The following is a 25,182-nucleotide window of genomic DNA, read 5'->3' as shown; positions in this document are numbered from 1 at the left end:
TTAAGACTGGCACCGTGGGGCTGTATGTGATGACCTGAACCAGCGCACTGATGGCGCGGAAGCGAGCGTCGGGCAGGTATACTCTTGCTGTGAAAGAGTTTATGCGTGCCCCTATGAACTCTATATCTTGTGTGGGTTCGGTCTTTGACTTTGCGAGGTTGATAACTAGGCCCAGCGAAGAAAACGTGACCGCTGTGATGCGTATCATGCGTCAGACCTCTGCCTTCGAGGCCCCCTTCAGCAGGCAGTCGTCCAGATATGGGAAAATAAACACCCCCTGTCTGTGCAGGTAGGCTGACACCACTGCCAGGGTTTTGGTAAAGACTCTGGGAGCCAAAGAAAGGCCGAATGGAAGAACCCTGTACTGGAAGTGCTCCTTGCCGACCGTGAAGCGGAGGAAGCGTCTGTGTGCCGGGTGGATTGTTATATGAAAGTAAGCATCTTGTAAGTCGAGGGCTGCAAACCAGTCTCCATCGTCCAGTGCCGCGAGTATAGAGGCAACCGTGATCATCCGAAAATGTTGCTTGCGCAAGTAACGGTTGAGGCCCCGAAGATCTAAGATGGGCCTCCAGCCTCCTGTTTTCTTCTCTGTTAGGAAGTAGCGTGAATAAAAACCTTTCCCCTGGAATTTTTCCAGCACTCTTTCCACCGCCCCTATGAACATAAGGTGATTCACCTCCTGCTTGAGCCTCGCCTCATGGGAAGCATCTCTGAGGTGACGCCTAGCAGGAGGTTTCGTCGGTGGGAGTGACTGGAAGGGGATCATGTAACCCATGGCTATGATCTCCTGCACCCATTTGTCTGTGGTGATCTTTTGCCATTGGGAGTGGAGCGGTCTGAGGCGATGATGGAACATGAGAAGAGAGTGGCATTGAGCGATGGTATTGATAGCGCAGCCCCCGACATACCCGTCAAACTTGTTGCCTTTGGGCCTTCCCCAAAGGCATATGGCTTTGTTGAGAACGTCGCCTGGGAGTTCTGTACTGCTGCTGCTGCTGATGGCACCCCTGGTCATAGCCTCGTTGATATTGAGCACGCTCTGGTTGATAAGCGTAGCGTCTTTGCTGAGGGTAAAATTTTTTTTTTCCTGTATGGGGGAGTATAAATGCCCAAGGTTCTAAGTGTGGCTCTCGAGTCCTTACTGGAATGGAGGACCGAGTCGGTGGAGTCTGCAAACAGCTTTTGTGTATCAAAGGGAAGATCCACGATCTTTGCCTGCAGGTCTCTGCGGCTACCAGACATCTGGAGCCAGGATTCTCTATGCATGACCACTGCTGTAGCTGCTGAACGTGCCGCCGTGTCTGCCACGTCCAGGGCAATCTGTACTCCCGTCCGCGATTCTGCGTAGCCCTCTTGAACAATCGCCTTTAACACTGGCTTCTTGTCTTCCGGCAGTGAATCCATGAGGGGAGTAAGCCTGGAGTAATTATCAAAGTTGTGGTTTGCTAGGTGTGCCACGTAATTTTCCATTCTCAATAGCAGGGTAGAGGAGGAATATACCTTCCTACCAAACAGCTCTAGCTTCTTAGCATCTTTGTCCGATCCCCCCGATTTGTACTGAGAGGCCTTCGACCTCTGCTGGGACGATTCGACCACCAAAGAATTCGGTTGTGGGTGACTAAAAAGGAACTCCATGCTCTTTGCCGGGACGAAATACTTCTTATCCGCTCTCTTGTTCGTAGGCAGGATAGAGGCCGGAGTCTGCCATATGGTAGTGGCTGACTCCATTATGGCTTCATCCAGCGGAATAGCAATTTTGCATGAAGCTGGGGGTCTCAAATTTTTCAGGAGTTTGTGATGTTTCTCCTGCACCTCTGCCATTTGAATATCTTGCGTCAAAGCCACTCTTTTGAATAGTTCTTGAAACTGTTTAAGGTCATCCGGGGGGGGAGACATCCCCGGGGACAATGGCCCCATCTGGGGAGGATGAGGAGGAACCACTGGGGTAAACCTCCCTCAAACTCTCAGGCTCCTGTGGTCAATGATACACTTGCTCCCTGGAGTATTGTGAAGGAAAGTCCCAGGGTTCTAAAACTAACTCCCCTTGAGACAACTGTGTTTCTGTCCCAGATCGAGAGTGTACACGGGGGTATTGAGCAGCAGGGGGGGAGCTGCCCCTGGATGTAGGCCTGTGGTGTCTGTGTTCAGCATGATGAGGACGACCATAGCAGCATGGGCAAGGGCCCGGGGAGTGTACCACCAATGCCTGGGAGAACGAGACCTCCGCGACAACACAAATAGAGGCGAAATTGGCTTGTGATAGTACTCCAGAGGGTCCGTTCCCAGAAATGGTGAAGGTGGCCCAAGCCATGGTGACATTGGTTGGAGGAACGGAGAGGGAGGTTCTGGATAAGCCGGTGGAATCACAGGCCTTCGGTGCGGCGTGTGTATCACAGGGGGAGGGCTTGGTGCTAAAGGCAGCGCAGCCCTGTCCGGAGATGGGCTGCGATGCTGGGTTTTTGCTTTAGCCTTGCCCCTCCCGTGCCGGGGATCTCGGCCCTGCTGTCGGCGCCACACTCGGCACACTCAGCTGCGGTGCCGCACGGGTAGTTTCCTCCGGCACCTGCAGGCTCCTTGCCTGGTGTCCCTGCGCCGTTGGTGCCGCGAGGGCCGGTGCCGCCTGTGGTGGTGCCGCCGATTCCGGTGCTTGCCTCGCTGGCACTCTCGGCGCCCTGCGTGCCGGCTGTTGTGTAATCGGAGGCTCAGCCTCTGCCACATGCACTGCTGCGCCGCCGCTTCCCTGAGCTCGCAGCTGGGGGCTCTGCGCGCCGCTCGTCCTGCTCGCTGAACTCGCCAGCAAGGATCGAGCCCTTCCTCTTATGCAACCCAGAGGGCCCTTCTGGGTGAGGCTTCTCCGGCAACTCCGGCTGGAGAGCCTTATGAAACAAGAGCATTTTAAGCCTCATCTCTCTGTCTTTCCTGGCCCTGGCTGTGAGCTTAGCACAGTGAGAACACTTCTGGGTAACATGTGATTCCCCCAAGTAGTGGATGCATTCACTATGCCCATCAGAGGCCGGCATAGCTTCGCGGCATGACTCTCACTTTTTAAAACCTGAGGAGGCCATCGCAGTGAGTCCTTTACTGTTAATAGGGTACTTAGCGCGTAATCAGTGCCTTTTCACCCCAAATAGCGATCGCAGGCCTGCGGGAGAGCAGGTGGCCTAAGTGGCCTTCTCGTCCACTCCTCTCTCCTTCGCTCCTCTCTCCTTTTTTTTTTTTTGCTGATATTTTCTTTGTCCTTGTTTTCTTCTCCTTTTTTTTTTTTTTTTTTTTGACAAAAACAACAAATTACACGAAAAACAGCTATCTTATCTGACTCCGGCCTTAGCCTGAGCGGATTCCGTCTGCAGCCGACGGCGGTTGAGAAGGAACTGGCGGGGACCGGATCGCGCACGTGGCCGGGGGCGCGTGGGGAGCGGCGCGCGCCGGCTCATGCGCGATCCAGGAGAAACTGCTGGAAGAATTCCGATCTGCAGCGCCGGGCAAGCCCGACACCTGTTGTGGAGCACCCACAGGGACCACTCGAAGAAGAACCTACATTTACCTTCCAAGTACATATTCAAATACCATAAAGAGCACTATCTTCGAAATCTTGATGAACAAAGGATTGCAGAACTGGATCCAAAGCCACCATACATTATACACAAGGCTAGCACTCCACTAGCATGATATTAATACTTATGTTTAATTCTTACACAGATAGGGCATTGACCAAAACTTGCCATACACAATACGAAATCAAGAGAATTTGTTCAGCATAGCAGTTCTGCACTTTTTAAAAAGAATTATTCTTTTCCTATCTTCCTTTCTTTTATGTTCTTCTTTACATCTGCCTTTTCCTTCCCTCATAGGTATCTTTTTTATCTTCTTGTTTATGATGTTCAGCATGTTTGACCTGGGTGTTACCTATTGATTTTAGTTTATACAGATTTCTTTCCTAACACCTTGCTTCCATGTCAAGAATCTTTTCTTAGAATCATAGAACTGGAAGGGATCTTGATAGGTCATTAAGTTCAGTCCCCTGCACTCATGCCAAAACCAAGCACCATCTAGACCACCCCTGACATCCCCATTTGTGTAACCTGTGTAGTAATGAGAGGGCCTGACATTTAGGCTTGGTATAAGGCTAAAGGCCCAAAACAATGGTCAATGCCTAGCTAAAGCACCTCAAGCCTGAATAACAGAGTTAAAGTAAAAACTGTGAGCTAAGTAGATTCTGCTCACAGGAATTTGGCACACACAGGGCTGATCAGAACATAACCCCAAAGTGCTAAGCTCGGACATCCACTCTGCCTCATTTGATGTTGATCGCCTTGGCTGCATGCGTGTGTTCCCTTTGGATCAATGTTGAACTTTTTGATGGTATTTTTGTATGTATCCTTGAATCTTAGCTTTGGTCTTCCTCTTTTTCTCAACCCACATGACAGTTTACTAAAGAGTGAAGAAAGGATGCTAGTTGCGTAACAGCAATGGGTGAAGACCAAGAAGCTGCATCAGCAGCACTGACAGCAGCCTATAAAGATGCTTTGATGATAAGCTGGCCTTTCTAAAATTAGGGCCTAGTACTGCTTCCTCTTGTCCCATGACATGTGATCAATAAAATAAGAAATTTGCATATGCTTGTTGCAGTCGTATTTTGCCATCATGACTAAAATATTTAGTACTGAACACTGAAGAACAGAAGATGATAATTCTTCCTACCAGGGCAGTTTGGGAGTTAATCTGTCTGGCCAAAGGGTGCAGATCCTGAGCAAGTTCAGCTGTTTGTTTCATCAACTGCTTCCATCACAAGAGAGTTGGAAGTAAGTGAGAGAAGAACTAATATGTAATATTTTTGTCTACCCATTTGCAGGTAGCTGCCAGAGTGGCAGGAGCCTGCCATAAGACACAGGCTGCAAAGAAGAGCACCTCATCAATGAGCAGAGCTGTTTTACTCTGGCGAGGCTATGTAAAAGATCCACTAGAAAGCACTGAAATTCTTATATCTCCTCCATACAGAACTGAAGAGATTCTGCAAGTTAGAACCATAAGTTAGGAGGAAACCTCAGGAGGTCATCAAGGCCAGCCCCCTGCTGAAAGCCTAGTCCCAACTAAATTATCCCAGGCAGGGCTTTCTCAAGCCTCGTCCCAACTAAATCATCCCAGGCAGGGCTTTGTCAATCCAGGACTTAAGAACCCCTAGGGATAGAGATTCACAGAATCACAGGGCTGGAAGGGACCTCAGGAGGTCATCTAGTCCAGCCCCCTGCTTCAAGCAGGATCAACCCCCACTAAGTCATCCCAGCCAGGACCTTGTCCAGCTGGGACTTAAAAATCTCACGGGATGGAGAATCCACCACCTCTCAAGGTAACCCATTTCTAGTGCTTCACCACGCTCCTAGTTAAACAGTTTTTTCTAACATCCAACATAGATCTCCCACACTGCAACTTCAAACCATTGCTCCTTGTTCTATCATCTACCACCACTGAGAATAGCCTCTTGAAAACCCTTGTTCAGGTAGTTAAAGGCTGCTATCAAATCCCCCATCATGCTTCTCTTCTGTAGCCAAAAGAAGCCTAAAGTCCTCACAGCTGCTCCTCGTAAGTCATGTGTTCCAGCTCCCTAATAATTTTTGTTGCCCTCTGCTGGAGTCTCTCCAATGGGCTTGGAGTGTGGGTGAGTACCAGGAACATGGCTCCTACTGTAATATGAAAGTACATGGTAACCCACAGACCTAATGGTAGCAGAAGTAGCACACCTTACAAGTGAGCGACTCTGGTTCCTCTGAGATGAGAAGAGCCTTCAGAAAAAAAGACATCCTTCTCCAGTGTTCTGAAGAAGGGCCCATAAGAGATTTCTTCCAATTATCAGGAATGATCAAAGACTCTTCATGAGAAACAATGAGACAGCTCTGTGCCTGACCCACAAACATGGAGAGAGACAGCTGACACTACAGAACCAGAGCTTCTGAGTGCTGGTTTACACTACAACTGTAAGTCAACCTAAGTTATGCAACTTCACTCATATAAGTGATGTATTTGCATTGTGCTCTGTTGATGGTGGGTGCTGTCCCACCTTCTCCCCTTAAACTTCTCGGATGCTGAAGTAAAGATGTCAACAGGAGAGCAGTCTACCATCAACTTAGCATGTCTTCACCAGATGCATTAAATCAACAGCACTGCATCGATCGCACCAGTACCAATGTAAATACAGGCTGTGATGGGGTTCAGGGGTTCCCAAGCTCTGCACCCCATCCGCAAGCAGGAGTGACTCTCACTCAACAGGAGAACAGCAGGTTTATTAGCCAACAGGACACAGCCTTGTACAGAGGAGTCAGTACAGCAGGCAGAGACAGTCAGTCCCATCCCTACTGTGGAGAGGAGGCACCGAGGGGCTCCCAGAGCTGAGGTCTTGCCCCCTCCTTTGTCTCCTTCTCCCAGCCCAGACTAACTGCTTCCAACTCCCAGTTCCAATTCAAACCCCTCTGGCTCCACCTCCTCCTTTGTGTGCAGCCCAGAGGTGTCACCTCGTCACCTCAGTTACCCTCAGCAGGAGCCCCCCACCATTTGTGAGTCACACATATCCCCCACTACATCACACAGGCATGTCCTGAGCGAGGCATGGAGCCAGGGAGCAAACCCCCACACACTGTGAAACAACACTGGGGGCACTAGACATGAAACCCCAAACCAGCTAAACCCCCATCCACAATGTACTCTTTAGCCCTTTAGAAAAAGGCTGAGGGATTTTGCACTTTGGTAAACTTTCATTGTTCATTATTATCAATAAAGCATTTTTGAACTGAACTGAACTGAACTGACCCTGTGCACTGCCCCTACAAAGTGTTACTAACAGGATTTAAAGCCTCAGCCAGCAGGCTCTCGGAGCACTCTGACTAAAGCGTGACTCAACATCCCACTGTCTAAATGCTAGAAGAAGGGCCTCTGTTAATGGCCTGTAACTCAAGAACATTCTCCGCATTCACAAGCAACAGAATCCTTTTGCAAGCTGTGGAGAGGCACCTTACCCATCCCTTTACGATGACAGTATCAGCATCTCTGAAGCCTCTTGCCTCATATTTGAGCCCTTTTCTCTCAGAGCAATGTGGCCTAGCAGCCAGAGTCCAATCTATACCTTGCTCTCATTGGGTAGCATGGCCTAAGAGCCAGAGTCCAATCTACACCCCTTTCTCACAGGGTACTGTGGACTAACAACCAGAAAATCAATGCTATTCCCCCTGTGGTTGAGGTAGTAGAGCCTAGCAGCCAAAGAGTCAATATACCTCCCTTGTGGTCAGGGAAATATGAATCAATGGCCAAACAGACACTACCATTCCCCCGTAGTTGAGGTAGTGCAGCCCGCTGGCCAGAGAGTCAATGCAAGGCCCCCTGAAGTCAGGGTAGCACGGCCTAGTGGCCAGCAGCCAAACAGGTACAGATCCCCATATGGGGCTGATAGGGAGTAGTGGGACAAGGGCCCTGTCAGCAGTGGAACAGGCCACTTCTAGCTAAGCAGGGAATCCTAACACAAGATACTGAGATCCCAGGGATCATAGTTCTCCACCCTGGTCTGCTTCCAACCAGTCTCGTGACGTAGTCCTCTCCATCCCTTCACTCTGGTCTGGGACTTTCCCTGCAGTCCCTCATGACCTGGTGCCATGTCTTGGTAAGTTGGTGCTTCCTCTCTTGGAGCTCCTATAGCACCTCCTTCCCCTGCAGCAGTTAGCCTGAATGAGCTGCTCCACAGGCCTTTATAGCCAGCCTCAAGCTGGAGCATGCCCAGCAGGGCTGTGGTGGGGCCAGCGGGGTTTCCTCAGCCAGGTGAGCCATGTTAACACCTTTGGGCCCAATGCAGGGTTGACACACCCCAAACACAGGCACCTTCAGTGAAGAGACTCAATCCTTATTTTCTCATTTTTGCCCCACTGTTTTGAGGTTTTAGGTTGTTTATTGCAGGTTATCTGCTTGGGAATTTTCATTTATGAGCTCAAGCTAGCTACAAGCATAAAGGGAAACAAGAAGGCTTTTTACAAATATATTGGTAACAAGAAGACGACCAAGGAGAGGGTAGGGCCATTGGTCAGTGACGAGGGAAAAACAGTAACAGGGAATTTGGAAATGGCAGAGATGTTTAATGATTTCTTTGTTTCGGTCTTCACTGAGAAATCTGAAGGAATGCCTGACATAGAGAATGCTAGTGAAAAAGGGGTAGGTTTAGAAGTTGAAATACGAAAAGAAAAAATTAAAATTTACTTAGAAAAATTAGATGCCTGCAAATCACCAGGGCCTGATGAAATGCATCCTAGAATCCTCAAGGAGCTGATAGAAGAGGTATCTGAGCCTTTAGCAATCATTTTTGGAAAATCATGGGAGACGGGAGAGATTCCAGAAGACTGGAAAAGGGCAAATATAGTACCCATTGATAAAAAGGGGAACAAGAATAACCCGGGAAACTACAGGCCAGTCAGCTTAACTTCTGTGCCAGGAAAGATAATGGAGCAGGTCATTAAAGAAATCATCTGCAAGCAATTGGAAGGTGGTAAGGAGATAGGGAACAACCAGCATGATTTTGTTAAAAACAGATCATGTCAAACCAATCTAATAGCTTTCTTTGATAGAATAACGAGCCTTGTGGATAAGGGAGAAGTGGTGGATGTGATATACCTAGACTTCAGTAAAGCATTTGACACGGTCTCACATAATATACTTATCAATAAACTACTCAAATACAACTTAAATGGGGCTACTATAAGGTGGGTGAACAACTGGCTGGATAACCATACCCAGAGAGTAGTTATTAATGGCTTTCAATCCTGCTGGAAAAGTATAACTAGTGGGGTTCCACAGGGGTCTGTTTTAGGACCGGTTCTGTTCAATATCTTCATTAATGATTTAGATATTGACATAGAAAGTACACTTATTAAGTTTGCAGATGATACCAAGCTGGGAGAGGTTGCAACTTCTTTGGAGGATAGGGTCATAATTCAAAAGGATCTGGATAAACTGGAGAAATGGGTTGAGGTAAACAGGATGAAGTTTAATAAGCACAAATGCAAAGTGCTCCACTTAGGAAGGAACAATCAATCAGTGTCACACACACAGAATGGGAAAGGACTGCCTAGGAATGAGTACAGCAGAAAGGGATCTGGGGGTTACAGTGGACCACAAGTTAAATATGAGACAACAGTGTGATGCTGTTGCAAAAAAAGCAAACATGATTCTAGGATGCATTAACAGGTGTGTTGTGAACAAAACACGAGAAGTCATTCTCCTGCTCTACTCTGCGCTGGTTAGGCCTCAGCTGGAGGACTGTGTCCAGTTCTGGACACCGCAGTTCAGGAACGATGTGGAGAAATTGGAGAGGGTCCAGAGGAGAGCAACGAGAATGATCAAAGGTCTAGAGAACATGACCTGTGAAGAAAGGCTGAGAGAATTGGGCTTATTTAGTTTGGAAAAGAGAAGATTGAGGGGGGACATGATAGCAGTTTTCAGGTATCTAAAAGGGTGTCATAAGGCAGAGGGAAGGAACTTGTTCTTCCTTGCCTCTGAGGATAGAACAAGAGGCAATGGACTTAAATTGCAGCAGGGGAGGTTCACGTTGGACATTAGGAAAAAGTTCCTAACTGTCAGGGTGATCAAACACTGGAACGAATTGCCAAGGGAGGTGGTAGAATCTCCATCACTGGAGATATTTAAGAAGAGGTTAGATAGATGGCTTTCAGGGATGGTCTAGAAAGTGCTTGGTCCTGCTGTTGGGGCAGGGGGCTGGACTCGATGGCCTCTCGAGGTCCCTTCCAGTCCTACTATTCTATGATTCTATGATTTATGATCTCCATTTGTGAGGTGTCTATTACCATGTTACTTTTATAAACATATTACCTATGTTTAATATAATATTGCTAAAGCACTTGAAGGCTAGGACATGTGACACAACCAACATAAAAGGATTGTTGTCATTTTAATACCCTTGCACAAACAGGCCCACAAAGACATGCAGCACTGCTCTCAGATTTCACTGTCTTGGGAGAAGGAGAGGAATACAAATATTTGCAACTTAAAGATATTTTGACATATTAAAGAGACTGTATGCACTGTGTGTCTTTAATATAAAAGAGATGGGAACAGATGGGGTAGAAACAGAAGAGGAAAAGTGCCTAGGGCATGAGTGGGCAATAATTTTTGATGAAGGGGCACACCAAGACTTTGGTCAGTGGTCAAGGGCAGCACTCTTGCGCTATATTAATGGAGGAGGTGCAGAGTCTGTGATGAAGGTTGCGTGTAGAAAGGAGCTTGGGGAAAAGGACTGGTGTGTAGGAGGAGGTGCGGGATCTAGGAAGGAGGTTAGGTAAAGGAGGGGGATGTGACTTGGGCTAGGGGACTGGAGTGCAGGAGGAACTCCAGGGTCCAAAAGGAGGCACATGTGCTGGAGAGAATTCTGACCTGGGGCAAGAGTGCAGGAGAGCATGCAGGGATTTAGATTGTGACTGGGGATAAGAGATTGGAATGCAAGGTCTGGTAGGTGGTTGCAACTGCATTAGGAGAGTTAGATGGGGGTGCACAGTCTGGGAAGAGGTATGGGTACAGAAGCGAGAGTGCAGAGGGTTCAGGTTGATGGAGGTAGGGGTAGAGGAGAGGATGGAGGAGCTGGGGAGCCAGAAGCAGGCCCCCACACCCCCTTCTGGATCTGGCCAGCTCCTAGCCAGCAGTCCAGCACACTCCCTGCCTTCCATGCTCAAAGCAGCTGCAAGGGCCACATGTGTTCTTCTGAACTGAACACTGTGAGCCCGTGAGAGTGGGGAGGGAGCATGTCACTTGCTGCCTGTCCTGCAAACAGGCAGTTCCCACCCATGGGCTGTATTTTGCCTAGCCCTGGTCTAGGATAGGTTTGGCTTCCTTACCTCATGCTGGCTGTGTAGCTTTTCCAAGAGGGTGCTGTCTGTGCCCTTGGGAAATCGACTCTCTTCATTGACCAGTGCCAGCAAACCCAGTTTCTACAGCCAAATGAGAGACAGCCTTTACTAACCAGTAAAACTATAAACTTCACAAGACCCAAATTTGAGACTGTCATGCTGAATGACATCCTTAAAGTTACACTCTCAAAAGCTTGAATGAAAAGGGAGCCTGGTGATCAGTTCCCAGCTTCAGCAAGTGGAAATGAAATTTCTTTATAAAATCTTTATTATGGAAGTTAAATCTCTTACGAAGACCATCCCAACTGAGGAATGGGGGACTGGTATTCTTACACAGGGGCTTTCTAGGGGATGGAAAGACCGATGCTCTTGGGAGAACATCATATGAAAAAGGTCTTGCTTCAATACACGGAAACACCAGCAGAATTTCAGAGACCATGTAATAGCCAGCCATGGAACAGAACCAGCCTTGCAATTTAGGTCCATGCACTGGCCAAGCATAATAAAAACAAGTGCCTAACTGGAAGGAAGAAAACATTGTTAAGGGTGATGCCAGGTCATGCCTGCCAGAATTCCTGGTACCAGATGAATTCCATAAAGAACTGCCTACCTTCTCAATAAGATCTAAGCACTCTGCGTTGTCCAGCCAGTCAATAGCTTCCCAGCTTATTCCCTCCCTGCCAAATAAGACAAAAAAAAAACCAATGATATAAGGAGTAATTGTCCAGTCCTTGGGATGTTGACAAGGAATACAGGAAAAGCAGAGACCAGCATTCCCAGGACGCAAGAAGGATTCAGGCGGCAGACCACACCACTATCCCCACCCTCACAGTTGCTAAGGGAAGAAAATAGGAAGTAGAAGATCGGACCACTGAGGGGGAGTGGGGAGAGGACGGCAGGGTCGCCAACCATCGGTAAATTTATGGACAGTCCATTAAAATTAGCTGAAATTGGATGTGTCCGTCAAGTCCATAAAAATGTATGTGTCCGTAAATTTTGCGAAAGTGCAATAAAATTTCAAAAAACAGCAATTATTCTACAGCAATTAAATTTCTACTGTGCTACTTCAGCCATTTTATTGCGGAGCAACGGAAATTGAACATTTTAGTTGTTTATTTAGCTGAGTGGTTGGCTTGACATAATGTGAATTATGTGATCCACATGATGTTATCATCTACATTATCCTGCCGAGTTAGCGTCAGCACATTGGCAATTTATGTAACTTAATACTATTTACTGTTACTTTACAATGTCAAAAATCTATGAAAAGAATGGATTGTGCTGAAGAAAATAACGAGTCTGAGGACTCCGGTGAATTGTCACCTGACGAAGAGCTAGTTACTAAGAAATCAAAAAGTAGAGTATGCATGTTTTCATCCACATGGCTAGCAGACAGTGAGTTCAAAGATTGGATTTGCGCAGACAGTGAAAGCAAGCACAGTGCCAAATGCATTGGTGTGAAAAGGTGTTCAGTATAGCCTCTGGCTGCGTGCGAAATGTTTGTAGCCATGATCCAAGTGGTAAGCACTAAAGAATAATGTCCGCAAGGAGATCTAGCCCTGGAATTATGAGTTTCATTGCTAACGTAAATACAACACTGACTAATCACAAGGAAATGGTCACAGGATGTGAACTAAAAACAGCAACTTTGTTAGCCAGACAAAACCTACCACTGAGTTTGATGGACAAAATCTTGAATAATGTTGCTGATTGGTTTTCCGATTCCAAAATTGCAAAAGATTTCACTTGCAGAAGAACTAAAGCATCCATGATGATTAAACTTCCAGGACCATGACCAACTAAATGAAAATGAGCTAAATAGCATCTTGTTCTTGTGATGTATGAATGGCAATGATTACTTTTCGCTTTTGGCCATTTATGTTGTCTTTAATATAGTATAAAAATTATGTCTGTAAAAAAATTTGTCTGTCCATAATCCTTTCCCATTTTGTCCATTAATGAAATTTATGTGAGTTGGCAACCTGGGGGTGGGGGAGGGTGTAGGAGATGGAGGGAGTACTGGAAGCAAAATATCTAGAAATTTCCAAGATGAACAAGCCTACCAAAAAGGAACAAAAAAAAAAACCCAAAAACAAAAAAAAAAAAAGACTTTTTCTTAACTGGACATGAATTAAATTAATTCAGCGTATCCATGTTTTTAAGATTGGCTCCAGGCCTTACAAGATTGGAAGGATTTAACTGAGACTCTGGGATTTCTTTTGACAGCAGTGTTTATTCCAAAACTGAAGGAAATGTAGAACATACTGTGTCAGATCAGGTCAGTTATCATTCAAATGTTATATCTTGCCTCAGATGCCATAATACACCTGGCCAACTGAGCAATGTGATACACAGAACCTATTAACTGACTCCTGAGGAAATTAGCTCACACCTTGAATCAAAAGGTCCTGTCTTTAGCATATCAAAAAGCAGTATTAGTCATAACATTGAGTCCTTTCTAAAATCTAACCACAGAATTTGGAAACTTCCAATCTGATCTTTAGGAAAATCTCCCTTCATAGGAAAGATAGTGTTTCCTGCCATGAGAGAATCAGATGTGGGGGTATAAATAGCTTTGTATTTTGGCAGTCTTTAGAACCTAAAGAATTATCTATTCAGCAGCTTTCCTTTACAGAGCTGCTCACATTCAGTCTGAATGACTCTATTCAATTGGCTCATTCAGAAAAAAATATGCTTCTGTCTTGGAGCTAGTGTGGAATATTTCTCTGGCAGCCCTCTCTCAGGAAGATCAGATATTATTGTGATGGGCATCAGTATAATATTTTAATGGCAGATAGCTGTCTAGAATGCCCAGCCCAGGGAACACCCTGGCTAGAGCTCGCTGCTGAACCCTTTTAACTTAAAAAACAAAACTACAGCAACTTCCAATGTAGAAGAGGCATGAAGGGAAAAAAAGCCCTCAGAACCTGTATAATTTACACATTCAGGACCTATTCCTTTTCATACCAAAGCCCTACTTGAAAATAAGACATGGTTTTTAAGAATTAGAGTAATTGTTAAAACAATTTGATATCATTGGTGATTTTTAAATCAAGACTGGTTGTTTTTATGAGTTCAAACAGGAATTATTTCAGAGATGTTCTGTGGCCTGTGTTACACAGGAGGTCAAGCCCAATATTCAGTTTTCTCTTCTAACCTTGTAACAGATGGATCTATAATGAATACAATAGAGCTAATGTGTTCAGTTACAACACCAGTACAGACTGCAGGAAGGGAAGCAGTTTTGGAGTTTTTGGATTTTTGCTACTTCAATGGATTTAGAAACAAAAAGTCTGCAAATCTTGGAAAAACCTTCACCATGTGACAAAAAAGAGCTGGGATCAACTAGCTGAGAGAGTACAGATGAAACAGAAGGAAGCTGGAGGGGGCAGAGTGCTACCAAATTTGAAACAAAGTGAAATTTTACAGATCTTAAATCTGGGCCTGGTTTACCTCAGTTTACATCCTTCCAGTAAGACTGGGCCAAGTTTCAGGTGCTAGGGAACCATTTATTGTTTAAACTGGAAATGAGGCTAACCTTGCTATTTGAACTAATTCATTAGTGAGATTGTGGCCTCAAAAGTCTTATGTGAGATACAGAGTTACAGCAGGGAGTTAGCTTAAGCACTCGGAACAGTGCCTAGCACAACAGGATCCTGATCTTTGATGCTACAAAAACGAAGAAATATGCAAGAGCTGAGACACTTCTTGCTTGAAGACAGAAGTCCCATTCTAACAAACAGCCAAAGCATACTCACTGGCTAATGCACTGCAATCAGCAAGTCCAACAGGAAAAGCCTCCCAAATGCTGGGCATCACTAGAGAAGAATTCTGTTCTCGGTTTTGCTTTCCTAAATTTAAGCAGAGGTACTGCTCCTTCTCCTTCGTTACCTGTTATATTCCAGCTGCTCCAGGGAGAAGATGTGTTTGTTGAAGTATTCTTGGAGTTTCTCATTGGCATAGTTTATGTTAAACTGTTCAAAACTATTTATCTAGAAGAAACAAGAAACAAAAACACTAAAATTAACAATCAGGTTGTAGTTCTATAAAAGGATTTTCTTGTGAGGACAATGTGAAAGGGAAACTGAATGCCAGCATTTAAGAAACAGTACCAATATGGACTCTGAGGACAGAACACTGGCTTTTGAATAATTAGAAGGGAGTGAAAGAGTCTGATGTCACCTCACATTCATTCTGTCACAGGGCAGCTAGTTAATAGGTATCCCTTACCTGTTGCCACAAGAACATAGTAAGAAAATGAATGTGTTAGAAGCCAAACTTCCACTGTGCACACATCACAAGGTGCAATTAATGTCTATGACAATCCACCCAGAAAGGTAGCTAACCACTAGTTCACAGAAGGAAATGCACTGCAGAAGGTCAGCCAGGTGTGTGTGTGTGTCTGTCTCTCTCTCACAGAGGATCCACGTTGGAAAAATGTTTTCCATTACCAATGTGTTATATTGGCTCAAACCAGGCATCATCCTAACAAATTTCCTACACACCCCCAGGGAATCTTCAGAAAAAAAGTTGCCCCCAGAAATATAAAGTGCTGACCTCAAAGTTCTCAAAGCCAAAGATATCCAGGATGCCCACAGACTTGAAGTTTTCCTTTCCTTTGATCTTCATATTAATCTTGCCAATGAGCCATGAGAAGCACTGGGAATAGAGTGCCATTGAGAGAGAGTCCCTTGAGTCAACTGCCTGTGAGCATATAACGAAGAAAAAGCTGTCATAATAGCTGGACAGAAGGAGCATGTGTATGTTACTACTGCCACTACTTTACAACCTACATTTCCATGCTACAGAGTAATCTCACTGTCATACAGGGTGGGTGAAGACATTTGTATGGCTGGCTGCTCCATGGACTATACATTATATAATGTTTAATATGCATTCTTGCTTTTGCACAATGCTACTACTGGCCTAGCCACAGCACAGTCAAAAATGAAGCAAGTGGAAGTCCACTTGACACCTGGGATACAGATGCTAAGGGCATGTAAAATGGCAAGAGACCTTGCAGTCACTTGGAAAGACTCAACCTCTGAGTCAAGAATGTAGACCTACAGAGGGGACATGCAGAGTCAAAGAACGCAGACATCTTAAGAACATAAAAACATATGAACAGCAATGCTGGGTCAGGTCAGTGTTCCATCTTGCCCAGTATCCTGTCTTCCAACAGGTCCAGGGCTAGATGCTTAGGGAATAAAAACGAAAAACAAAAATCAAAATTGTCAAGTGATCCATCCCCAGTCACCCAGTCCCAGCTTTTGGAAATCAAAGGCTAGGGATACCCAGGGTGTGGGATTGAGTCTCTGACCATCTTGGCTAATAGTCTTTGATAAACCTTGCCTCCATGAATTTACCTGGTCCTATTTGAAGCCATTTATACTTCTGGCCTACAAAGCATTAGCTGGCAACAGGCTCCATAGGTTGATTGTGTTTTATATGAAGAAGTATTTCTTTATATTTGTTTTAAACTTATGCATATAACTTTGGTGACCCTTAGCTCTCGTATTCTGAACTAAATTAAACTGTGTAGCAAGGTCAGACTAGCAGACCCCAGGTCCTACTGGGGACTGAGAATGCGTATGTCACGAGCATATGTCATGAGTGTATGCTCCATAAGGACCAGATGCATCTCTGGCTCATGGAGCACCAACCACATCAACCTTTTACAATGGAGATGGAGGAAGAACTCAATGGCCAGAGTATACAGCTGGCTGACAGTGGGAAGCCCTGACGCACTCCTTGCCCAAAACGGACTGGTGCGGTCAGGGTCCAGTTGAACTTGAGCAAACACTCAGAGTACAGCACCTGAAGAAAACTCACAAACTGGGGCCCAAAGCTGAAGGCCGCAGAATGCCCAGGAGGTACTTGTGGTGCACCCTTTTAAACAGACAGGAGGGTGAATGACAGACCATCTCTATACCCCAGCTCTAAGTGATCTCAGCTCAAATGAAGGTTGTTGAAGATGGTGTGGCCCAGACGGTGTAGGTCTGGTCTGGATGGACCCACATCCATCAGCACGGCACACAGGCAGAGTGAAATGGCTTTTGTGATGATCTTATAATCTGTGATGAGGAATGAGATGGGATGGCAGTTTCTGAGGTTGCGGGAGTTCCCCTTTTTAGGCAGAAAGGCGAGCCCAGCTCATCTGCATGTCACAGAGAGGACCCTGCTCAGTTGGGACTTAGCCCAGGTGCTGACGAGGTCTGGGCCAAGGATGTCCCAAAACATGCAATGAAACTCCACAGTCAGCCCGTCCATGCCTGGGGATTTATTAGTTGGCATGAGAAGGAGGGCATCCAAGAACTTGGACAGAGTGAGCTGTAGCTCCAGCCAGTCCTGGTCGCCTGCATTGGCAGTTGGGAGTTCATCCCAAAGCACTCTGCAGGTGTTGGCATCACTTGGATCCAGAGACAAAAGAGTGTTCTAGAATGTGCGAGCCCTCTCACACATCTCTACCATATCCAAAAGGGGGGTGCTGTCCTCTGCCAGCAAGCAGAGGATGTGCTTCTTAGCCCCCCTCTTTTTCTCCAGGGCACAGAATAAATGGGAGCCACGATCCATCTCCCGGAGGAGTTGCATGCAAGATCTCACAAAGGTGCCCTGGGCCCAAAAGTCATTGAGGGCACAGAGCTCCTCCCACTTCTAGTACGTGCCACAGCGATGGATCTCCAGGGTCGGTGGCCAGACCCCTCTCCAGCTCTAAGACCTCCCATTCCAGCTGCGCTATCACCACATCCTGCTGCTGGCTGCCCCCCACCCCAGGTATACTCATGGCAGAAAAGCCACATGCACACCTTTCCCAGATACCACTACTGCCGTGCTGAGGGAAAGCCACGCCACTGCCCACGCCAGGCCAGCCAGAACTCCTGGAAAGAAACCACAAAGCCCATATCCTCCAGCAGGTTGTTACTGAAGTGCCAACAGGCCAGCCCCATCTTCCTTGGAGAGACAGAAGCCTTCACAGCCACCAGGTGGTGGTCTAAGAGTGGGGCCAGCCAAATGCTAGAAGAGTAGGCCCATGAAAGATGCTGACGGGAGATATATATATGCAATCCAACCGGCAGAGGGGTGATTGCTGGCCCACCACCCACACAAAGGTGAACACAGTGTCCTCGTCCGGGTGGTGGCTGCACCAGATGTCCACCAGAGATGGATGGTCTATCATCTCCTGGAGGACACCAGCGGTGGTCATGACAGGACAAGGAGTGGGTAGACAGCTAGGGGCAAAGGGAACAGAAGCAGGGATAACACTGGGGATAGGAACAGGGAGGGTATCAGGCAGTGAAAGTGGTTCGGGGGAGGAGGAGAATCAGGGGAATGAAGGGAATCAGGGTCAGGAGTGGACTATGAACCGGTGTAAGGGATGGGGCAGGAGTGGGAATAGAGCAGAGGCTGGGGACGGGAGAGGGGTCAAAAGTCCAAGTGATAAAGGTGTCGGAAAATGATACCCTCTCATGGGGTAGGGAGGTAATAGGGATGGGGGTTGAAATGCAGATGTCTCTGGTGTTGGGCCCCAGTACTGCACGGAGTGCAGTATCAGGGATTTCAGTGCCGGGGTTTCTGGGAGCAGTGGGGCCTCTGGCCCACCAGAGACTTTACAGCCACAGTCAGAGCACTACTCCCGATGGGGTAAACGGTTCTGCATTAGTGTGGCTCGGGGGTAGGCGCAGGGGTGGTGAAGGGGTCAGAGGAAGCAGCTGAGGGACGAGTTGACCTGGGTGATCTCAGGGCACAGAATCATTCTGGCATGTGGGCATGATAGTCCCCTACCTGGCACATTAGCTGGCTGATCAGGCAAAAGTTGAACCTAAAGGGAGTAATGTGAAGGTGTTCTTTCAATGGGGGAAAAAGCAGCTGAGCAACCAGTTTACGTGTTTCGGTCACTTTCTGAAGCCAGCCTGTTTGGTTTTCTCTCACCTGGGATTCACGATTTTACTTCTTTCCTTCTGAAAAAATGGCTGTTTGCTTTCCTTGGGAGGGGAATGAGGGCAACACAGTGTGGGAAGATGACATCACATACCCACAACCATTTGCAGGGCATTTTTCCCTCCATCCTGCATCAGGGAAAAAGCCTAAAATGCTACAGAGCTGAGGGAACTGTGGAATAGGTTCCCACAATGCACTGCTGCTACAATCAGTGTTTGGCAGTTTAGTGTGGCAGCACTAACTCGACTTTGTGGGGACTTTGTGAGGGGATGAGGATACTCAAATTTGATTTATAAAACCCAGCATTATAAAATTTAATTTATCTTATAGTGTAGATGTAGGCTTAGAAGAAGAGCATTTGGCCTTCGGTGTTGGAGGCTCCACCCCCAGGCTCACGCTTGGAAGGGCACTGGTGGTTAACGGAAACCAATGTACTGGGGAGGGGACCTCCCTGACTTGGATTGTAGAAGTTTCATAGTTTTCTCCATCAGGTTGTCAAGTGAAGCTCACAGGCTTTTTGAATTCTGAGTGGGAAAGAAATGACAGATACTGCACTTTACAGAGAGAGTCTCTTTACCCACACAGCAGAGGCAGAGCTGATGTTTCTTGTTGATAGGGAATGAGAGAGTGCAAGATACGCAATTCTTCAACCCTGGAACTGTAAGCATAGTCTTGAAGCCTGGTAAGGGTTCCTCAGTCAGGGGAAAGAGAAAAATTTCCTACTAAGTATTCAATGAACTTTAACTAACTATTATGTAAGAAACGAAAGTATTTACTTTTTTTTTTTTTTTTTACACAGGTTATACAACAAACTGAATGAAGACACAAAATTCTGACTGAGGCCATGCAGTGGAAAGAAGAAACTGGGGAGGCCTCAGTCAGGAGCATGAGGAGATCCCCAACTTTCGTGTGAGACAATGGTTACAGCATGGAAAAAATTTCTGATTCAGGTGTATGGTGCCTGAAGAGAGGAATACATATAGCGAGCAACTGTCAAAGACAACTCGCTGGGTATCCTCCCACATACAGTACAAGAAAAATAATTCTACACAGACTACCCCCAATGGCTGAAATGACAGATTGGACCTATACACAGAGTGCTTCCGCCAACATGCTCAGGCAAAAATATGTGGAAAAGCAGCAGTGCTTACCCCTTAACCTCAGCCATGCAGAATGCAATGCCATCAACAGCCTCAGAAACCAATGAGATATTATCATCCAAGAGGCTGACAAAGGAGAACATAAGAACATAAGAATGGCCATACTGGGTCAGACCAAAGGTCCATCAAGCCCAGCATCCCATCTGCCGACGGTGGCCAATGCCAGGTGCCCCAGAGTAGGAGAACAGAAGACAATGATCAAGTGATTTATCTCCTGCCATCCATCTCCTGCCCTTGTTATGAAGGCTGGGGCACCATACTTTATCCCTGGCTAATAGCCATTTATGGACCTAACCTGCAAAAATTTATCAAGCTCTTTTTTAAACCCTAATAGAGTCCTGGCCTTCACAGCCTCCTCGGGCAAGGAGTTCCACAGGTTGACTGTGCGCTGTGTGAAGAAAAATTTCCTTTTATTAGTTTTGAACCTACTACCCATCAATTTAATTTGGTGTCCCCTAGTTCTTGTATTATGGGAAAAGGTAAATAATTTTTCTATATTCACTTTCTCCACACCATTTATGATTTTATATACCTCTATCATATCGCCCCTCAATCGCCTTTTTTCCAAACTGAAAAGTCCCAGTCTCTCTAGCCTCTCCCCATATGGGACCCTTTCCAAGCCCCTAATCATCTTAGTCGCCCTTTTCTGAACCTTTTCTAATGCCAATATATCTTTTTTGAGGTGAGGAGACCACATCTGCACGCAGTACTCGAGATGTGGGCGTACCATAGTTTTATATAGGGGAAGTATGATCTCTTTTGTCTTATTATCGATCCCTTTTTTAATAATTCCTAACATCCTATTTGCCTTACTAACTGCCGCTGCACACTGCGTGGATGTCTTCAGAGAACTATCCACTATAACTCCAAGATCCCTTTCCTGATCTGTCGTAGCTAAATTTGACCCCATCATGTAGTACGTGTAATTTGGGTTATTTTTTCCAACATGCATTACCTTACACTTACCCACATTAAATTTCATTTGCCATTTTGCTGCCCAATCACTCAGTTTGCTGAGATCTTTTTGTAGGTGTTGTTATCACAAATAGGACAGACTACCAAATAGAGGCTGCCAGGCAACTCTCCAGTACCACATTCTATGGGTCACTATCCTACAATCCCACTGAGAAGTACACAAAGAAACTATCCTATCTGTTCAAGACCCTCCCTACAAAAACACAGGAAGAAATCTACATGGACACACCCCTAGAACCCCAGCTAGGTTTATGCTTTCTACCACCCAAGACCCATAAACCTGGAAATTCCGGATGCCTCATCATTTCAACTATTGGCACTCTCACTACAGGATTGTTACAGAATCACAGGCCTGGAAGGGACCTCAGGAGGCCATCCAGTTCAGCCCCCTGCTTTGAGCAGGATTAACCCCCACTAAGTCATCCCAGCCAGGACCTCATCAAGCTGGGACTTAAAAACCTCAAGGGATGGAGAATCCACCACCTCTCCAGGCAATGCATTCCAACGCTTCACCACCCTCCTGGTGAAGTAGTTTTTCCTAATACCTAACCTACACCTCTCCCTCTTCAACTTCAGACCCTTACTCCTTGTTCTGTCATCTGACACCACTGAGAACAGTTTCTCACCCCTGCTTTTAGGAAGTTGAGGGCTGCTATTAAATCACCCCTCAGTCTTCTCTTCTGTAAACTAAACAAGCCCAAATCCCTCAGCCTATCCTCATAGGTCTTGTGCTCCAGACCCTTAATCATTTTTGTTGCCCTCCGCTGAACCTGCTCCAGAAAAGCCACATCCTTTTTGTATGGGGGGCCCCAAAACTGGACACAAATAGTCCAGATGTGGCCTCACCAGTGCTGAACAGAGGGGAATAACTACTTCTTTAGATCTGCTCGAAATGCTCCTCCTAAGGCACCCTAGTATGTTGTTAGTCTTCTTGGCTACAAGGGCACATTGTATACTCATATCCAGCCTTTCATCCACCATAACCCCTAGGTCCCTTTCCATCGTACTGCTGCTGAGCCAGTCGGTCCCCAGCCTATAACAATGCTTGGGATTCTTCTGCGCCAAGTGCAGGACTCTACACTTCTCCTTGTTGAACCGCATCAGATTTCTTTTGGCCCAGTCCTTCAATTTATCCAGGTCACTCTGGATTCTCTCTCTACCCTCCAACTTATCTACCTCTCCCCCTAGTTTTGTGTCATCTGCAAACTTGCTGGGGGTGCAATCCAGGTCATTAATAAAGATGTTGAATAACACCAGCCCCAGAACCAAGCCTTGCAGCACTCCACTTGAAATCAACCACCATCCAGAGATTAAGCCATTGACCACTACCCGTTAGGCCCAACCGTCAAGCCAGCTTTCTGTTCATTTCATAGTCCAAGGATCCAATCCATATTTCCTTAACTTAGGGACGAGAATGTTGTGAGAAACTGTATCAAAAGCCTTGCTGAAGTCAAGGTATATCACATCCACTGACTTCCCCATGTCCACAGAGCCTGTTACCTCGTCATAGAAGCTAATCAGATTGATCAGGCAGGACTTGCCCCTGGTGAATCCATGTTGGCTACTTTTGATCACTTTCCCCTCTTCCAAGTGCACCAAAATGGATTCCTTGAGGATTCCCTCCATTATTTGCCCAGGGATTGAGGTAAGGCTGACCCGTCTACAGTTCCCTTGATTGTCCTTCTTTCCTTTTTTAAACATGGGCAGTACCCTTTGCCTTCTTCTAGTCATCCAGTATCTCCGCCGGCTCTCCAAGAGTCTTCAAGGATAATGGCCAAAGCAACTATAGACCACACAACTGTAACTTTAACTCAGGAACCAGTCCCTGCAACTAACCTCAGTGCCAACTCGTCTCACGTATCTGCACCATCAGCAAACCTAACCACATCAACCATACCATCAGGGGCTCATTCATCTACATACATACATCTACTAATGTAATATATACCATCATGTGCAAGCAATGCCCCTCCGCCATATGCATTGGCCAAACTGGACAGTCTCCATGTAAAACAATAAATGGACACACATCAGATATCAGGAATGGAAACGTATAAAAACATATAGAAGAACACTTCAGTCTCTCTGGACACTCAGTAACAGATTTAAAAGTAGCCTTCCTGCAACAATAAAACTTCAAAAACAGACTCCAAAGAGACACTGCAGATTTGACACCATCAACCAAGGAATGAACAGAGACTGGGAGTGGCTGGCCAATTACAAAAGCAGTTTCTCTTCTCTTGATGTTCACACTTCCACATTAGTAATAATGGGTCACATCCTCCGTAACTGAATTGACCTTGTCAACTCTGCCTCTCCTCTCAACTGAGACTCCCTTTTTCATGAGCCTATAAATTTAGATCCCACTCTCTGGAACCCCCACTCAGGCATCTGATGAAATGGGTCTTTACCCACGAAAGTTTATGTTCCAAAATATCTGTTAGTTTATCAAGTGCCACAGGACTTCTTGTTTTTGAAGATAAAGACTAACTCGGCTACTCCTCTGATACTTGTCACAGAATTACCCTTCCCCAAGTTTGCTGACACCCTCAAAGAATTCTGCTAAACTGGTGAGGCATAATTTCCCTTTAAAAGACCCATGCTAACTTCCAAAACAAAGTACGCTCATGGATGTATTTGATAATTCTGTTCTTTCCTATAATTTCAGCCAATCTGTCTGGTATAGAAGTTAGGCTTGCCACTCTGTAATGACTTGACTGAGATATTCATTGTGAGTAAATCTGAGCTGCAACTATTCCAACTGTTTCTTTCACGTTTCAGCCAAAGCACAGGCCTCTAATGCAAAGCCCTAGCCCTAGATGGAATTTCACAACAGTACTACTAGTTTTAAGGATCCCTTCTTCAAGACTTTCTATGCCCACTGCTTTGAAGTAATAAGGTAGACCATCCACCACATAATAAGCTGCCTGACATGCTATCCTGAAGAAGATTCCACGTCCACATGCATCAATATTCTCCTTAATGTAATACAATCACCAGTCACATCGTATGTGGTTGCAAATGTTGTGAGAGATCCTTCACTTCTCTCTTTGAAAAGAGTCAGGACTGAAAGAATCCAGCCTCCCTTGCAGCACCCAAGATAATTCAGCTTCTCCCTTAGCCCCTCAGCTACCTCATAAAACCTGGCCTGAGCAATGCCAGGTCCTCCCTCATTTTGCTGTTTTTCTTTATCTATCAGGAAACCTTCCAGCCCCACCTCTGCCCCTCTGACACACACCCAAGTTCGGTCCTACTTTTTTACCCATTCTGGCACATTGAAGGCAAACATTCCAGGTCAGAGTGCTCAGGGGAGGCTTGCTCATTTACACAGTCACTTGAGCTCCAGCAGCCACAGGCACATCCTGAGACGCATACCAACTCACCCCAAGAGGTAGCTGTAAAGTAAAGATGCATTGGCCCTGGTGGGGTTTTCTCCATCTATTAACATGGTCAATCTCATTTTAAGGGGAGAAAGCCCCCTTTCTAGAGATCCCCCTTTAGTGAGCCAATTGCAGGAAAAGAAATGCTCTGTTTGCCAAACTGTATGGTTATACAACATCTTGGCTTCATCTTCCAGGAATAACCCAGCAATGCTTCATTCTCCATACAGTGGCTGAACAGATATTCTGAATGGCTCCTTTCATTCTCTCAGCCTTGCCTGACTTCAGTGTAGCTCCCGCCATTCAAAACTGAAATGTCAAAGCTCAGAATGGTAATAAACATATTACACAATATGAATTTCCTGGCAGTTCCATCCTCAGTACCCAGAACGACATCTGGAAATAGCTGGGCACAGTACAGAGAAGCCTGGGTGGGGAATGGATCTGGCAGATCCATACATAGGTCACTGGAGAGAGACTGATAGTGAAAGACTCTAAAGGAAACTGTGCTTGCTGCATAAGTAATAGTAAATGGATTTTTCTTAGCATCTGATCACTGCATTTCAGACACAGTCAACAAGGGTCAGAGCTGTCCCATCCATTGTATAGTTTGGGGCAAGCCCGTGCCTTATGCTTTGGGGAGCCCAGCAGGACCAAAGCAGCCTGGAGGATTGGGACGGCAGCCTGAAACTGGCAGCAGGGTTCAGATCCAACCCCACACTCAGTGGGCGTGGGAACCAGAGTGATCTGGCCCCAACCCACATGGCTCCTTTGGCTCTCAACCTACTCTGTTCTATTCCCCTCCAGCATCAGTGCATGCAGGGTGGTTCCACCCTTCCT

General features: G+C 46.2%; 1 protein-coding gene across 1 annotated transcript in view; it reads right to left on the bottom strand.

The window, feature by feature from the left end:
• The window catches only part of LOC142017056 (unconventional myosin-X-like), a 262,366-nt gene that overhangs the window by 182,905 nt on the left and 54,279 nt on the right, over positions 1–25,182 (bottom strand). Inside the window, exons 11-14 of the mRNA XM_075001671.1 lie at positions 15,447–15,593; positions 14,781–14,881; positions 11,500–11,566; positions 10,878–10,970 (exon numbers count right to left, since the gene is read on the bottom strand). Of these exons, the coding sequence (XP_074857772.1) occupies positions 10,878–10,970; positions 11,500–11,566; positions 14,781–14,881; positions 15,447–15,593 (408 nt within the window). The remainder of the gene's footprint in view (positions 1–10,877; positions 10,971–11,499; positions 11,567–14,780; positions 14,882–15,446; positions 15,594–25,182) is intronic.

Source organism: Carettochelys insculpta, chromosome 8 (genome assembly GCF_033958435.1).
Source record: "Carettochelys insculpta isolate YL-2023 chromosome 8, ASM3395843v1, whole genome shotgun sequence".
Classification (NCBI taxonomy): domain Eukaryota; kingdom Metazoa; phylum Chordata; order Testudines; family Carettochelyidae; genus Carettochelys; species Carettochelys insculpta.
Note: the sequence above shows the minus strand (reverse complement) of the source record. Positions and strands in the feature narration are given on the sequence as shown.